This window comes from Apaloderma vittatum, unplaced genomic scaffold (assembly GCF_000703405.1).
Source record: "Apaloderma vittatum isolate BGI_N311 unplaced genomic scaffold, ASM70340v1 scaffold20, whole genome shotgun sequence".
Classification (NCBI taxonomy): domain Eukaryota; kingdom Metazoa; phylum Chordata; class Aves; order Trogoniformes; family Trogonidae; genus Apaloderma; species Apaloderma vittatum.
The window spans coordinates 1,414-16,767 of record NW_009694771.1 but is presented as its reverse complement, the minus strand read 5'-3'; the positions used below and the strand labels follow the sequence as shown (position 1 = coordinate 16,767).

Genomic DNA, 15,354 nt, shown 5'->3' with positions numbered 1-15,354 from the left:
ACGCTGGAGCCTGCCTGCAGGTTGCTGCTGGGTGTCGGGAGAGGTGTCCTGAAAAAGCTTTCTTCCCTGTCATGCTGCCCGGTTCTGCTGGTGTGGCCCTAAAGCTGCTTAGGCCTGCTGTGGTGGTTCTCTCTGGTGATGCTGTCAGCTTGCTTTGGGCTGCTTTCTGGGCTGGATCTTTTTTTTTTTCCTTTGGGTTGTTACCAGCCAGTGTGGGAGCAGGAATTTTTCCCTAGGCAGTGACCCTTGTGGGCTGAAAAGCCATGGTGTCCCATGCAGGTCTCTGGTGTGGGAAGGTGACTGGAGGACAGATATTTTCATGGCCTCGTTGAAAGAGATGGACAAAGGCAACTCTGTGAAGCTTGTCCTGACTGTTAATGGACAGGTAAAAGAACCAATATCCTACTCTTCCTGCTCTGGGTCCCAAATGTTGTCACTTCTGAGCTACAGAACTTCTGCTCCCATCCTTTCTTTTTCCTTCTCTCTGCTACTCTAAGGCAGAGCTACTTCATGCAGATTTGTTAATGCCCGTCTGTGCTGAGCCTAAACTCTCTGTGATGTTCCAGTTCTACTCCCTAAACATAGCTTTGCCAAAATACCTCATTTGTTGCAGGAGACAGGTAGCAGAGAGCCCCTCACTTGCAGTTCCACTCTCTCCTGGGTCTGTGGGACTTATTCGTTTTACCTTATGCTGAGGCCCTTGGATTTGGCATCTCCCAGTGTCAGGCTTTTCTGTTTTCTTTCTCTTTCTTCTCTCTTACTCTCTCACCCTCTTCTTTTCACCCTCTTCTCCTTTTCTTTTCCTGTTGGTGCTGAGATAAAAGCTGGGCTATTCACTTCCAAGGAATCTGTCCCTTGCAAGACATTTTCTGCTCACCCTTTGTGGATGGAGGCCAGCACACTCGGGTGTGTCCTTTTATTCTCACTCATAATTTCTGTCATTAGCTGCTCCGAGGTGTCTCCAGCAGTACACCTGCCCGCCCCTTCCTCATCCCAGAGACAACCCAGTCACCAGTGCTCCCAGCAGATGACATGCCCCTTGGCCAGGACTTGGAGGATCCTACTGCGGTATGTGTATCCTGGAGCCTTCCTCTTGTTATTTCAGCCTCTCTTTAGTATATTTTCCCTAACTCATAGCTGCTCAGTTGATGTTTAGCAGAAACATTTGCTGCTGCTCTTAGCAGAGACCTAGCTCAGTAATTTATGGCGTGAAAGATTCACTTGTGCTAAAGAAAGTGGTACTCTCCTTTGAAATACCTTTGGAAGGGTTGAGTTTAGCAGCCCTGGGTAGGATTATTGATCAGCCTGGTTACTCATAGCACAGATGGCCTTTCTGCCTTTCCTGTTGCCTTGTGCTAGCTGTGCCCGTCGCAGCCGGCAGACTGAAAGCGAACCACTGGGCATATAGCAGCAGGCGACTGCATTGGTCAGCATACATTGGGGGCTGATACAGTTGGCATGCTGGCCCTTAAGACTCAATGAGAAAACAAGCCTGAAATCAGTCACCATGTGAAACTAATCTCCATCCCGGTAACAGACAACTCCCGGTAGCCTAAGGTCTTTTTCTTCAGGGCTAATTTGACTGGGGCTCTTGTCACAGGTTCAGAATCAAAGCTCAGAGGTGACTACTAGAACATGCAGGCCTGGGAGGAAGGATGTCCACCCACCAGTGAGGACCCTGGCAGTACCCTGTGCCCTGAAGCCACCATCTGACAAGGTGGAATCCAGTGAAGTCTGGAGGAAGAGTCCTGTCCACCCCAAGAAGCCCAGGAAAGTTTTATTTGAACCCACAGCATCTGAGAGAGAGCTTGACGAAGAAGGTAACTCTGCCAGGTTCTTGTCTGAATGATCCCAGTCCTGTTTCTCTGTATACCTCTAAGGCAAGATGGACTTCTCTGACTTGACTTGCCAAATAGTGACAACTGCTCCTTATCCTGGATAGACTGCTTAATGATTTTTTGCCCGTTGGGAAACGGACAGAAATAGAACATGGAAAACTCTTAGTGCCATAACATCATATGCCTATCTCTTCCTATGAGTAAAAGTGCTTTATAAATGAAGGCAAGTATCATTAGCCTTGTTTTATAAAAGAGTAAATTGAGGCACAGTAGTGATATTCTGTAACTTTTCCATTAGTCTCTTCCCCTACTAACAGCATGCCAGTTGGTCCACAGAAGATCTTGATTGATACTGTTAAAATACAGAGAACATGAAAAGGAATAAATAAACTGACTTTTCAGGTGAGAAGGCAGCTGCCGAGGGATTTGGAAACAAAACCTTCATATTCTGGAGTGTGAATTCCAAGTCAGATACAGGGTGTGATCAAGTTTGTGTGTAAGTGTTCAATAGTAACCCAGTGGTCTCCATGTGAAGTGACCTCTTGGAACTTGGCTTGCTTCTCACAAAGGCAAATATAGCTCCATCATAAAGTTGTAGGCAGTGTGAGAAGAGAGGAAATGAGCTACATCAAAGGGGTAAAATGCAGTGATCACAGCATGATGGCAGTCACAGGAAGTGTGCCTTGCTCTTAACCTGTCTTCTGCATTTCTTCTGATGAGGCTTTCTTGGTCTTGCACCTTGTTTGTTGCGGTGAGGTAGCTTTGTGCTGGAGTTGGGAGGAAGGAAGGCCAGAGGGCTCTTAAAGGATGGAGCTAAGTACTTTACAGGTCATGTCTGCTGGCTGCTTTCTTAATGGAGCCATCTCTGTGTTTCCTCTGCAGATCTGGCAGTGGAGGAGTTGCCAGGTGAGGATCTGGTTCCTACACCTTGCTTTGTCTTTTCAGCCACTCTGTGATGCCATTCCCTTCCATGTCACAGGCATTTCATGATTCATCCTCTGTTTCCCCAGCAATCAAGAAGAACAAGTAGGTTGTGTGTCTATACTCTTCTTCTCCATGCAATTGCCCTCCAGTAGGCAATTGCATAGAGGCAATAGGTGCTTCCATTACCGTCCGGCTCTTCATTATGTTTCTGTAGCCCCTCTGAATCTCAGGCACTCTTCTGGATGCATAGCCCTTTGAGGCAAAGCATAAGAAGTGGAATAGACTTTGCTTAAGAAGTATTTTTTAGTGTGCCCAGCTGACCACAAGGGCCTGGAAGAAGAAAGGAGCAGGAACAGAGCAGTCTGAGGAATATCTCTGGAGCAGCTCGAGGCTTCTGGTTGCTGCATTAACAAGCTATTCCTAGGTAGCTCTCCCTCACAAGGAGTAAAACATAGGGATAGCACAACTGGGATATCACTTCTGGGGATGGGTAATTGAGGGGGACCATACAAGCCTGTGTGAAGTGGCAGCCTGTATGCCTCCTACATCCAGCCAGACTCTGTGCTTGCTCCCTCTGCTAGCGCTGGCTCTCCTTACACAGAAGTTATTCCCCAAAGCAAACAGAAAATCTTCCTCAGAGAGCTATGTCTCCTGCCATCACAGAGGGAAGGGACCTGGCATCCTTGCCTTCCCATTTCTTCCCTCTGTACCTTCAGCTGCCTTGTTCTTCCCAGCAGGGAAGGGAGCTGAGGGGCTGCGTCTTGTCTGACTGCTCACGGGCCTGTGCTCTCCCCTCTCCAGGCAGTCCCAGCCCACGGTGGTGCCACGCCATGTGCCTCAGTGACCCGGGGACAGCTGTTCTGATCGGTGGACAAGGTGCTGATCAGCAGTCCTGCAAGGATACACTCTGGAAGCTGGAAATTGGTAGGGACTTTAGGGCTATCAAAGGCAATGGGAGTGGTGGGACTTGAGGACAACTCTTGCAGATGAGAGGAGGTACTAAGGGTGCATAGGTAGGGGACAGCAAAGGTGTCACATCTAGCATGATCACTGGGCTCAGCTGACAGTGTAGAGTGCCATAAGTGGCTGTGGGGTTGTATGTGAGAGCAAGTTATGGAAAGAGTTGGGTTAATTTTAAGGGGTAAAAGCAACAGCATGGTTTGCAGTCTGTATGTGATGACTGGTGGAGAAGTGAGAGACAATTCCAGTGCCTTGCAGCTTTCTGTGCCTTACCAATCCTCTCTTCCACCTTACTATTCCCCACCTAGTTAGTGTTCCCCTTCAGTCCTTCCACAGAAACTTTTCTGTGTAAGTCCCTTCTACCCCTGAATTGAAACAGAGGAGGAGAGGAAGGGAGTAAGGTCTTGAGTAAAGATTTAATTACATGTTCTTTAAATCTGGAGAAAGCAAGAGCATCTTTGAACTCCCATGCCATCTGACTGGTGTTGCTTCCACAGACAGTGATTTCTGGCTTCCAGTGGGTTTTGAGCTACAAAATGCCACGCCATTGTGCTTGCATGGTCACACAGCTACCTACGACCCAGACACCAAGCGTATCTATGTCTTTGGAGGCATAAGGGAGGACAAAGACTACAGCAGCATCTATATTCTGGACACAGTCACCTGGAAATGGCTCCTTGTGGATGTAAGTACTGCAGCTCTTGCAAGACAAAAGCACAGGAGGGGTGGCAGGTCCTGCCTGAATGTGGCAATCGATGTGTCCGTGTTGCCGCTCCAGTAGTTTTGGTCCACTGTTGCTGCAGGTGGTCTGAGCTTTAGTTAGGATGGACAGATATAAGAGGGCTACGTTGAAAGGCCACAGGCTTGGCAGAAACTAGGGGCTGTGCCTACAGTGAATGGAACGAGGTGAAAAAATGGTTGCTGCAGGGTGCTGTGTCTGGCCAAGGTCATGGGTGGGAGGAACTCGACATGCGGCAGAGGAAGTAGCTTCTCATTTTATGTGGCGCTGTTGAGAGTTGCGCTGAATGCTGAGGTAAAGAGCTGGTCTTCTCAAACTGGGGACTGCTCTGAGCACAGCACATCTCTGAGCCCTTTAGTTGCCTGTTATATCCTTGCAGAGAACCCTGACAGTGAGGGACTGTCTGTTTCTTTCCTGGTTCAGTCACAAGATGGCTTTTACATAACAAGCCTGGATGAGATCTTTCTGTATGATCTCTCTGTATGAGATCTTTCTGTTCTTCTGAGGAAGCTGGGGTAGGAGGCTGACATCCTTCTCTCATTGGAGCATGATGGTGGTGCAGAGTATGCAAAGGATGTATTTGTCTGCCCGTGTGGCAAAGACTTGGCTGGGAAGCCAATTAAGTGAAAATTGAGACTTACTGAACTCACTGCATGGTATGGGCCCCTTTCCTACAGACCATGCAGCAAATAAGGCACTTCTTGTAACAAACTTATGTTTAACTTTTTCTAGGCTAAAGGAAGGATACCAGTGCTCACCTACCACAGCGCAACTATCTACCGCAAGGAGCTCTTTGTTTTCGGAGGGACTTTGCCCAGAAAGGCATCGCTGACAGCTGGAACCTGCAGCAATATGCTCTACATCTTCAATCCAGAACATGAAATTTGGTACCAACCCATCTCAGAAGGGGAGAAGCCTCTCCCTAGGCTTGGGTGAGAGTGCTCTTATTCCAGCCCTCCAAAACAGAGGAAACCTCTGCCCACCTTCCCTCCCACCCCAGTGTAATTTTCTAAATATTAGGTGATTGTTCTCCATGGTTTGCTCCTTATGATTTGAGCAATGTGGCTCCCAGTACCTCCTGTCATGAATCCTGATGGGATTCTGTCCTTGGGCTGCAGTGTCTGGGGGCAGAGGCAGGTGCAGACTGAAGCTATGTGGCAGGAGCCAAGGTGGAAATGTCAGGGTTTGGAACTTGCTGAAGACACTTTGTTCATGTTTCTTCTCTGCCCAGGCATTCAGCTACTCTACTGAAGAATAAGTTGCTGATTTTTGGGGGTCGGAGGACTTCTCTCTACCTCAGTGACATGCATATCCTTGATCTGGGTAAGAAAGTCTGTGCCAGTGGATGTGTTTGGAAGGTCCATTCTAAGGCAGGGACTAGAGGAGGCATGCTCCATAGAAGGGTAGCATTAACATTATAAAAATTTCTGACTAGGCAATAGAGATGGAAAACCATGGGGTAAAAAAACCCCTTTCTTTGGTAAGAGGGGAGGTAATGGGGAAAAACAAGAAACTGCATTTTTAGAAGAAGTTGGGTAACAGAATGCAGGTTGCTGATGTGGCAGAGTATGGAAGTTTTTGTCTAGTTATGAGGCTGAGCTTTTTGGACATTTCACCTGCCTTTCCTCTGGCTGTCAGGTTTCATGGAGTACACACCAGTGCCCCTCCTTGCAGGACAGCCTTCTGCACGTTGGTAAGATCCTACTGCAGACGCTGGAGCTATCTTCTTTCTCTCTGAAGCCAGGTTTAAGCGGTGCTTGCCATCAGGCCCAGTTTCTCATGTCTGTCCCACTAGTGAAAATACAGCAGATGGCCCCTCTGCTGTGGGACCAGAAATTCGTGCGCCATCCTAGTTGGTGCATGCAAGGTGGGGTGGGTACAGACCCCTTAGTCTCCCTGGAATCTGCCTTTCAGGCAAGGGGAAGTTTTCTGCGGTGTGCTAGTAAACTATGTTGCCTGCTGTTCAGTCTCTATAGTAATCTGGAGCACAAGACATACAGAAAGGAGGAAACTCTCAACTTGGGCTTCGCTGTTCCTAAAGCGACACTGTTGCCTGCTAGGACAATAAGCTAAATGAGACCAACAGCGCATCTAGCCTGCTACCTCGCTCAATAGAGCAAAATATAGGAGTTTTGATAGCTCCTTCTGAGATAATAAGGTGCTTTTCAGGCATGATTATGGCCTGACCTGCAGAGGAAAACAGCTCTTTAAGGGTTATTAAGCAAGCAGTGAAGCAGAAGGTAACTTCCATTCTGTAGCTTAAGCACCCAGCCTTTTTTTTCCCCTGCCCACTGCTGACTGGGGCAACCATAGCAGGTTTTGCTGTAGCTGGCTTTTGGCTTTGCTTTGGTCGTAGTTTTCATGCAGCTCTGGCTGTGTCGGACCAGAAGGTTCTGATCAGTGGAGGCTGCAATGCCAAGGGAGCCCTGCAGGATGCTTTTGTCTTCCATCTAGGTGAGTGACTCTCACTCCCCGTTTCCATAGGTGAAGGTGACTGTGGGGCTGCAGGGGTGTTTCTTATCACCTGGTCTGGTCCATGTGTTTCACCCTTTGCACTAGGAATGAGCTTGTCAGTATTGATAGTCCCTTTCTGCTTTAGATACTCTTTCATGGAGCACAGTGATCCACCACGACCTGTGGTCTGTGCCCCGAGCTGGCCACACATTGCTTGACCTGACTCCAGCCCATGTGACGGATGTGGACCAGGAGAACAAAGAGGAACATAACCTGCACACGGTGTTGGTCTTTGGGGGCTCCAACTGTGCTGGGATGTTTTACAACAGCACAGTCAAGATCCAGCTGGACCTAGGATAATACTTGAAACAAGTCTGGAACAGAAGGGGCTCTTCACCAGCCTGAATACAGACATGGATGGCAATAAATGAGTCCAAGCAATGTGGCAGTCCAAGTATCTGTATGTAGGTGAATGCTAACTTACCTACAAGAGATCACAGGTTTGTAAAATCTTTCTGAGGATTGTGGGTATTTCTCTCTTGGGGTACCTGATCTACAGAATCAGACTGGCAGAAATTTCCTCCCATGTCTCTAGCTTGGTAACTGAACTTGGGTACCAAAACATCCAGTGGAATCAGAGCTAAGCCTGCACACGAACACAGTCACAGGCTTCTGGATTTCCCTTCTTGTCCTACAGGTTTTTGGGCTGGAATTCCCAGGGTGCTGTCAGCTCTGCAGGTGACTTAAGTGTTGGCTTCCATTTGGGATGAGCAGAATGGGATTTACTCCTGTCACTTGGAAGGTCCTCACGGTTGTCTGTGGCCACATTCCCCAACCCAAAGTCATGCAAAGGGGGCTTTTAATAATTCTGGATGCTTCTGCTTTAATCTGCTTCATAGAGATACATCAGATGGAAAAAACAGAAGTAGCTGCAAGCTTTCCAGCACAGGCATGGCTCCTGTAAGTCATCCAGGCCACTTCCAGATCCTCTGCCCTGCTTTCCACCCAGATCAAAGTGAGACAATAGTATTAGGGCTTCCTGCTGGCACTGAAGTCCTACTGCTGAAGGACGGCTGTAGGTTTTGTCCTCTGACACTCCAGCTGACTTGGTTTACTGAGTATAAAAGGGCTTCAAGCTCGCAGCTCTGCAGGAGTATCTGGCTGTCGGGATGGGTGGCTTACTCTGAATGCCTCTAACTCCAAGAGAGCTTTGTTTATTCTGGTTATTGTGGGATATGGATCCATGTTCACTTTGAATCTGCAAAAGGAAAAGAATTTGTGATATGAGTGGGGCAGCCAGTGCAGCAATGAACAGAAGGGCAGAGCAGTGTGCTGTGCCTGCCCAGTATGGGAGAATTGCACAGGCTGGGGTATATTAAAAGGTCCATCCTTGCAGGTTTAAAAACAAATGCTAGAGGAAAGGTTAGTTAGTTCTTCCATCCTCACTAGGCTTTTACATAGTGTGCAGCACAAGGTAAGAAGACACTATGCTTTTCCTGGGAATTGTGGAGCCACTACTTGCATAGGTTTAAGGCTTTCAACACCGTCAGGTTAATCTTTTCCCCTTGTGCAGTGTAAATATAGCGCAAACAGGTAATGTGGAGTGTGGGCAACCCTAGCTTTTCTAAGGACATAGATCAGGTTTCCTCTGAGGCATCTGAGAAGAGAGCATAGCTCCTCACTTCAAAGAGGTTGCAAAAGAGGCAGAATTTATGACATATAGATTCTTCCCTTCAAGAATTTTCCTAACTGCATAGGGCAGGCAGGAGTGATGCTTTTCTGGCACAAGGCGCAGCAGAAGATAAACTCTGGCAGCCGAGCACAAGGAGTAGGTGCCCTTGAAAAGCACCTGAAGCTTAGCCTTAATTTACCTTTCAGCATTGAAAACTTGAGGCACCAAGCACAGATCAGCCATGGAGACCTGCAAACGTAGCAGAGAAAAGGGGTCAGAGTAACTCGGAACTTCATTGTGGTGGCAGTCTTTGAGAGCAGGATAGAAAGTATTTTATCAGCAAGTACAGAGGAGTTGTTACGACAATCTCATTCTTTAATCCTTTGCCCCTGTGACAGGACACTTTGCACTCTAAATCCATTAAAGATAAAATACATTAATAAGTCGTATTATTAATGGTACAAGGAGAGGAACTTCATCGCAGTCACTAGTAGAAGCCATCAGCCTTTAGGGAACTCCATATTCACCAGCTAATCACAACAACCTCAAGGACACAGGGCTTCTGTGCCAACTGCCTCTGAGCAAACAAGCCTGCTGGCAAGCTGTAGAGGGAGGTGATGGAGGGAGGGAGGGAGTTTGCAGGCTGGGGAAGGATGAGCAAATATCACTTGTTTGTATTGCAGGAGTATTGAGCAGCTCCTGCCAATGTCAAGACCCGATATGTGACAGGGCCTTTGCGCACAGGCTCAGGGACTCGCAATCTGACCAGAAGGCTGAAGGACAATACAGCTAGCTGCCTGTCTGCACGGGGCAGCTGCCCCCACCCTACTCCCCAGGTCACAGAGCCCCGAGTGTCTTTCACAGTACACATTATTCTCCAGCATAAGATCTCAGAACTACCCTTTGCCCACCAAAGGCTCCAGTTCCGTAAGGCTCCTACTAGACAATCCTCTGCATCACAGGATATTGCAGGAGCTTTCCTTTTTTTTTCTCAGGCTTTTATAGGCAAAACCCAATTGCCTGCCAATCAAGACTGCTAAGCAGAAGAGGCCTGAGCTTGGTAAGGGTCAGAACAGCTTGTATGTTATCTCTCTAAAGTCTGTCCCTCTTAAAATCAGACAGAGTGCAAAAATATAACTGGTTTAAATGTTACACAATGCAGAACTAAGAACTAAACCTGAGTTTCTTGAGCCAAGCTTTGCCACTACGACAGAACACTTTGCACTCTAAATCGATTAAAGATAAAATACATATAATCTGTTTCCATATGCTCTAGTAGCAGCCAGATCCTAGATAGAGCTGTAGAATCTGGCCATCAGCAGGCTATTGGCACAGACAAATTAACAGCTCTGTAAGTATTTGCAAGTCAGTAATGGCCTAAGTAAGATCCATTCAGCTGCTTTTCTTGCAGTGAAGACACCACGTATAACGCCAGGCACAGGACGGGGTTGTGCTTTCCTATTTTATGGAATATACTGGGGTTTTCAGTTCTCCAATGGTACACAATGCTCTCGGATACTTACTTCATCCCCCACACAGTAGCGCCCAGCAGTGTGCTGCAGAATCTGCTCCAGCGCTGTCAAGAGAGATGGTACACTGGAGTGAGACACTGGAAACTCATTTGAAAGGGACCTCAAAGGCCTTTTAGACTGGGAATTATGAACACGGGCATTCTGACCCTGAGCTGAGTATGAAAAAAGAGCAATGTGGGACAGAACCTAGAAGGAACAGAAATCTTACAATAGCATAGTTATGGGAGTCTGAAATACTAAGAGGACAGTGTAGAGATCTGTGAGTGGGAAGGGGAAAAATGCAAAGGTTCTGTCAGTTTGCATCTGTCCAGAAGTGAAGATGAGCCTGCCACTTCCAGCACATGAGGGAAAAAGAGTTTTTAAGAAACAAAAAGCACCCTATTTCTCCCAGGAAGGTAAAGAAATACCATGCTACTTGCTAGATTCTGTGAGAGTTTGCCTTCACATATCTTTTGTCTGACTACAAAAGCATATAGATCGGCAGAACTTTAGAGCAAAAGGCACTAGTTTGGGAGCAGCTGGGTGAAAAGGAGAAGTGCTGTCAGCCCTTATGCTTCATGGTGAATCAACTGCTGCAGTGTACAAGTTAGCTCCAGGCTTCCCCTCTTCCTCTGAGACCCTGTGGAGCTACCAGTCCTGGACAAGGGACTCTGGACAGCAAAAGCACTGTCTCTGCCAGCGGGGTAGGACCCCAGGACACCAGCTTAGGAAGATCTGTTGTTCTCCTTGAAAAGGAAAGTAGGACCCCAGCAGTGCAGCCTTTCCAAGGGTCAGTCGAAGTGCTGATCATTTGGGATGTGAGACGCACCTTGGAAGCCAGACGTGATGCAGTTCTGAGCCCATTCTGTTTTTTTCTCCCCCATTTTTTTGAGGACGACCAGGTTCTGTGAAGGCAAGCAATCCCCAGGTTAGATTTTCTCCTGCTGGATGGATTTTGCCCACTCTCTCATCCACTGGAAGAGAGGGGAGATGAAAAGCTGCCAAGCTGGAACCCCCAGCCTGAGTTCAGCCTGCTGGGTCACTGAATTGCGCACCCTGCTATCTCTCTCTCTTGGAACTATCCTGTAACAGCTGCCAGGGTGTCTCTTTGCCCTTTGGGTTGCTTAACTGTCTTCTTCCTAAAACATCTGAGACCCAGCAGTGAAACCAGATGGGAAAGAACCCTGGGGTGCTGTAGGATTTTCTTTGCAGGAAATATTGTATTTTTGCTATTGGTAGATCAGGCAGAGGCTGAGCAGAGATTTCATCTGCTAACACACAGTCTTAAGGTCTGCCAGTCTATTGGCTGTCAACAACTTAAAGAGACTGAGCTTTTCAGAGATACAGAGTCCTGGAAATCCATCCTGGTTTTCTCATTTGCATGGCTATGACAAGGCAATACCTGAAGTGGCTGAATGCCAGAGGCAATGTGATCAGCAATCATTCTGATCTGGGCTCTCTTCTTTGGATCTTGGGGCAGAAGTCTGGGGTTAGGACGGGTGTCTTCTAGGTAATGAATTATAGCTAGCTGTAATGAGCAGAGAGATGACGGGAGGTTATTGGTGAGCCAAGGAAAACTTCACATCCTGAACACCTGGGAAAGGGAAGCTGATCCAAAAGAATACAACAGCTTTTGAATAAGGTTTGTTACCAATCCAAGCAACTTAATAACCCCTTCAATGTCTGCCTGGGACCTTGTCATTTAGCCCAGCTGTAATTTCAGGCAAACTCCACCACAGTCATCTAAGTCAGACTACAAATTGCTCAGTGAAAGGTGAAGTTATGAACCAAAGCTGAATTAAGCTTAAATCTTTGACAGCAGTTTCCCAGCAAAGGCTATGTGCCACTTCTGCCCCAGAGCGGGATTGTTTATCACAAATGCCTTCTCTTTTCCAATGCACAGATGAGAGCTCTGGAGAAAAGATCCCCTCCAGACTGGGCAGCAGGCCTGTGAATGGTTAACACGGATGTTGCTGGTAACTCACCGACTGGGAAAGGGTGATGCCATCAATTTTCAAAGCTGGGACTTGCTGCATCGGATTCACCGTTTTGAATTCAGCAGAAAACTGGAAACAAACCTGAGATTACTGCAGCAAGAAATTCTTCCTCTTTGTTTCCTTCCCTTAGAACCCAGTTACCAAATTATTTTATTTTTTTACCTGGCTTTTCCTTCTATTTAGTACTACTATTTGTAGTAGGTCATGCTGTACTATTAGCCTACAGCAAGCTCTCACTGCGGCTCAGGACCCAGTGAGAGGCAGTCTGGCCCTACATCCAGGGGAAGACTGCCTTACCTCCTGACAAACCATCAGTACAAAGATACAGCACAAACATGGGTGGGAGTGCAGCAGTGTCACTATGACTTTTCCACTTCTCCAATTCTGTCTTAGCCCATACTGGCACATCGAGCTGGTAGTCCTCTAGGTGCAAAACTCTCCACTATGGCCTCTCAGATAAGTTCTTGGTGAAGACCTCTTCCAGCAACACACCCTCTCCTTTGGCAGGTCCTTTGCAGACCCTTGCTATATCATTTAGCATCTATTGGACACACACACACTTCATGGTGCTAACTGAAAGAGATCAAGTCTCTATTTATATCATTTAGCATCTATTGGACACACACACCCTGTCACACACACACTTCATGGTGCTAATTGAAAGAGATCAAGTCTCTATGTAAATTGCAGTGCAGCTTCTCTGATGTCTGGGTGCCAGATATATTCAGTTATATAAGCAGGAGCAAAAACTCTTCAGCCGTATGAAATTCAGTCACAGATGTCTAAGAAAGGAAAAAACCTTTAGTGTCATGTATTCATCCTCTCCCTGTGTCTTGCATTCCAGGATATACTGGCTGAAAGCAACTATTAATTACAGAGAAGCAGTGAGGAATTCAGTGACTTTGCTTGTGAACTTTCTAGTGCTAATCCAAATTCAGTGACTTTGCTTGTGAACTTTCTAGTGCTAATCCAAATTCTAATGATCCCCAAGTTGAGTTCAGAGAGCAATGGTGGCTGTATCCTTACCTGCTGCCCCCCATCCTTCACGAGGTTCACTGGCACCAGGTCATAGGAAATCCCTTTCAGAGCCAGTGCTAGGGAGAGCAGAGAATACAGCATCAGACAGGCATGCTGAGACCAGTTTCGTTGGTAACAGGCTCAGGGAAATGTTAACCTCTCCATTTGAAAAAGGAATGGCTTTAAAACAACAACAAAGAGAGACCCTACCCCTCAAGAAAGGTAGCCTGAGTCCACCAGGAAGATAATGCTCTGGCAAATGAAGAACCAGAGCAGTTAAAATCAGTCCTGGCAAAACCACTGCATTTTCAAAATAAGCTTTGCCACTCTTTGCAAGTAGGGACCATTCCCAGCCCTGCTTAGTTCTTAAGACCTGGGCAGACCAGAGTCTGAGGCAATATCCCTGTAAAAGCAAGTGTAGGGCCCCTCTACATAAGGTGGAAGAAACAGCCATCTGAATCCTGTTAATTCCCTCCAATGGGCTGCAGGCTGAGCGAAACCCTCCTGTCTGTTCCTCTCCCTCCCCCTGCTCCAGGTGAACTGTGGCATTCCCTTCACTTCCACTGGGGAAAGGCCTCGCTGTTCCAGGTTCATGTTTGCTGATCTCACTCTTAATAAGTAACTGAACAGATTGGACCCGATGATCCCTGAGGTCTCTTCCAACCTGGTATTCTGTGATTCTATGATTAATCGGGTTAGTGAAGGGAAGGATACTGCAATAACAACAAGAGAGCAAAAAAGAAGTCAACACTAGATCTTACCAATTCTCACCCTCCAAGAGCAGGAGCTTCGGAAATAGCTATAAAGTACCGGCTGAGAAGAGAAAAAGAGATGAAGTGGTTATATGGTGGCAACACCAGAGCATTGTGAGGACAACTCATGAACAGAAGGCATTTCAGGAACTGTGAGACAAGGAAGAGCGATGCTCTGGTGGACAGAGGGCTCCTTCCTGAGAGTGACTGTTCCTGTTTTGGGCATACAGGTAGTATCACTGTCTTTCATGCTGGCCCTCTGAATACTTAATTGCATCTAATGTTTCCAGAAATGCCCAAGTGACCTTAAAATTATCCCCTACAAAACTTCTTTCTTTGTCCCTATCAGATGTAACTTCTATCTTAGAATCCTGTCTTAGATTTTTGAAACAAATTGCCTGTTGATTGTGCCAAGCATCTGCATTGGGTATTTGCATAGCATGAAATAGCTTTTCCAGCCATGCAGGACAGGGCCAGGCCTCTTTCCAAACAAGAGCTTCTGCTGCTTGAGATGAAGGCCAAGAGGGCAGACATTTCATCTCTAGCAGAATTCTAGCACTGAGGCAGTTTTCCCAGATGCTTCCACCCTGTCCAAGCTCTCACCTTTTCAGATGCCATGGTCAGTGTGTGCAATCTGCTCCAGGAAATAAGAACAACTCTTTTGCTTTCCTTTTAAACTCAGATAGGATGGGGGAAGGCTTCTCTCCTAAAGCCAATACAAAAAGGACTATGCCCCCAGATCTGAGCACAGGACACGAAAACCAGCCAGTCAGATTCAACCCTGAGTGACTGCAGCCAGCTGCGTCTGCAGCCCTGGGTGCTGTGCTGCAGCCTCAGCCCTGGTATCAGAACCACTGACCAGCTTTGAGGTTGGAAGCACATTTAGGAACCATCCTTATTTCCCTAGCTTTTTGTCCAGAAATAAATACCTAGAGAGCCTGTGAGGCTCTCAGCAGTTGCCAATGCAGAAATACAGCCCTGGGGAACAAAACTAGGAAACCAAAGCCCCATGGAATTCACGTTTCACAAGGGAATGAATCCCAGCTCCCTGAACAGGGCTGCCTAAGGGTGTTGCAGTCCTGCGAAAGGCTGCTACTCTGATCTCGGGCCAACTTTGTGCAAAATATGAAATGTATTCTTTTGTATTAGTCTTTTTTTTCCACATAGGACGTGGGTGCTCGTATGTGTCTCTAAATAAACCCGTAATCGCATCTCTCCTTCCTTCCATAGATGCCACGGCAGGTATGTGTCTCCACCCTGCCAAAATGCAGAGGTTATATCAGAGACTGACAGCAAGGCAGAAGAGGGTAGGGATTTGCTCACTGACACACCAGTGGTCAACAGAAAACCAAAGTCTAACAGGATCTCTCTGCTGCAGTCTTCTTTGTAAACTCGATGCTTCTCTTACAGTTTAAATTGGTTCAAACAACTTTAAATGAGGTATGTGTTTGATTAAATTACTGTAGACGAAGTTTACTGGACGAATGATT

The 15,354-nt window shown here is 47.0% G+C and overlaps 2 protein-coding genes across 3 annotated transcripts; one reads left to right on the top strand and one right to left on the bottom strand.

Moving 5' to 3' along the window:
• Positions 1–279: 279 nt before the first annotated feature.
• On the top strand, positions 280–7,275 carry LOC104273332 (probable serine/threonine-protein kinase DDB_G0272254; the record flags this gene model as incomplete). Its single annotated transcript, XM_009868644.1, has 11 exons — positions 280–385; positions 946–1,068; positions 1,601–1,820; positions 2,721–2,744; positions 3,564–3,686; positions 4,220–4,407; positions 5,194–5,393; positions 5,693–5,784; positions 6,100–6,154; positions 6,818–6,915; positions 7,082–7,275. Coding segments are annotated over 11 exons (1,423 nt in total), but the record flags the coding sequence as incomplete, so codon positions are not given.
• Positions 7,276–7,926: 651 nt separating this feature from the next.
• Positions 7,927–14,493, bottom strand: GSTZ1 (glutathione S-transferase zeta 1). 2 transcript variants are annotated; one of them, XM_009868625.1, is made up of 9 exons: positions 14,468–14,493; positions 13,874–13,925; positions 13,122–13,189; positions 12,084–12,164; positions 11,501–11,626; positions 10,928–11,003; positions 10,111–10,163; positions 8,787–8,836; positions 7,927–8,173 (listed from the first exon to the last, which is right to left on the bottom strand). In XM_009868625.1, the coding sequence occupies exons 1-9, from the start codon at positions 14,480–14,482 to the stop codon at positions 8,047–8,049; spliced, it is 648 nt and encodes a 215-aa protein (XP_009866927.1). In that variant the 5' UTR covers positions 14,483–14,493; the 3' UTR covers positions 7,927–8,046. The 2 variants fall into 2 exon arrangements, with proteins under 2 accessions (XP_009866927.1, XP_009866935.1); XM_009868633.1 differs by having other exon boundaries at positions 13,122–13,145; positions 13,878–13,925.
• Positions 14,494–15,354: the final 861 nt, after the last annotated feature.

Coding starts and splice junctions, on each gene's coding strand:
- GSTZ1 (XM_009868625.1), bottom strand. Junction 12,165..13,121: donor TGAAGGATGGGGGGCAGCAG/GTAAGGATACAG, acceptor GTTTGTTTCCAG/TTTTCTGCTGAATTCAAAAC. Junction 11,627..12,083: donor GCATCACCCTTTCCCAGTCG/GTGAGTTACCAG, acceptor TGCTCATTACAG/CTAGCTATAATTCATTACCT.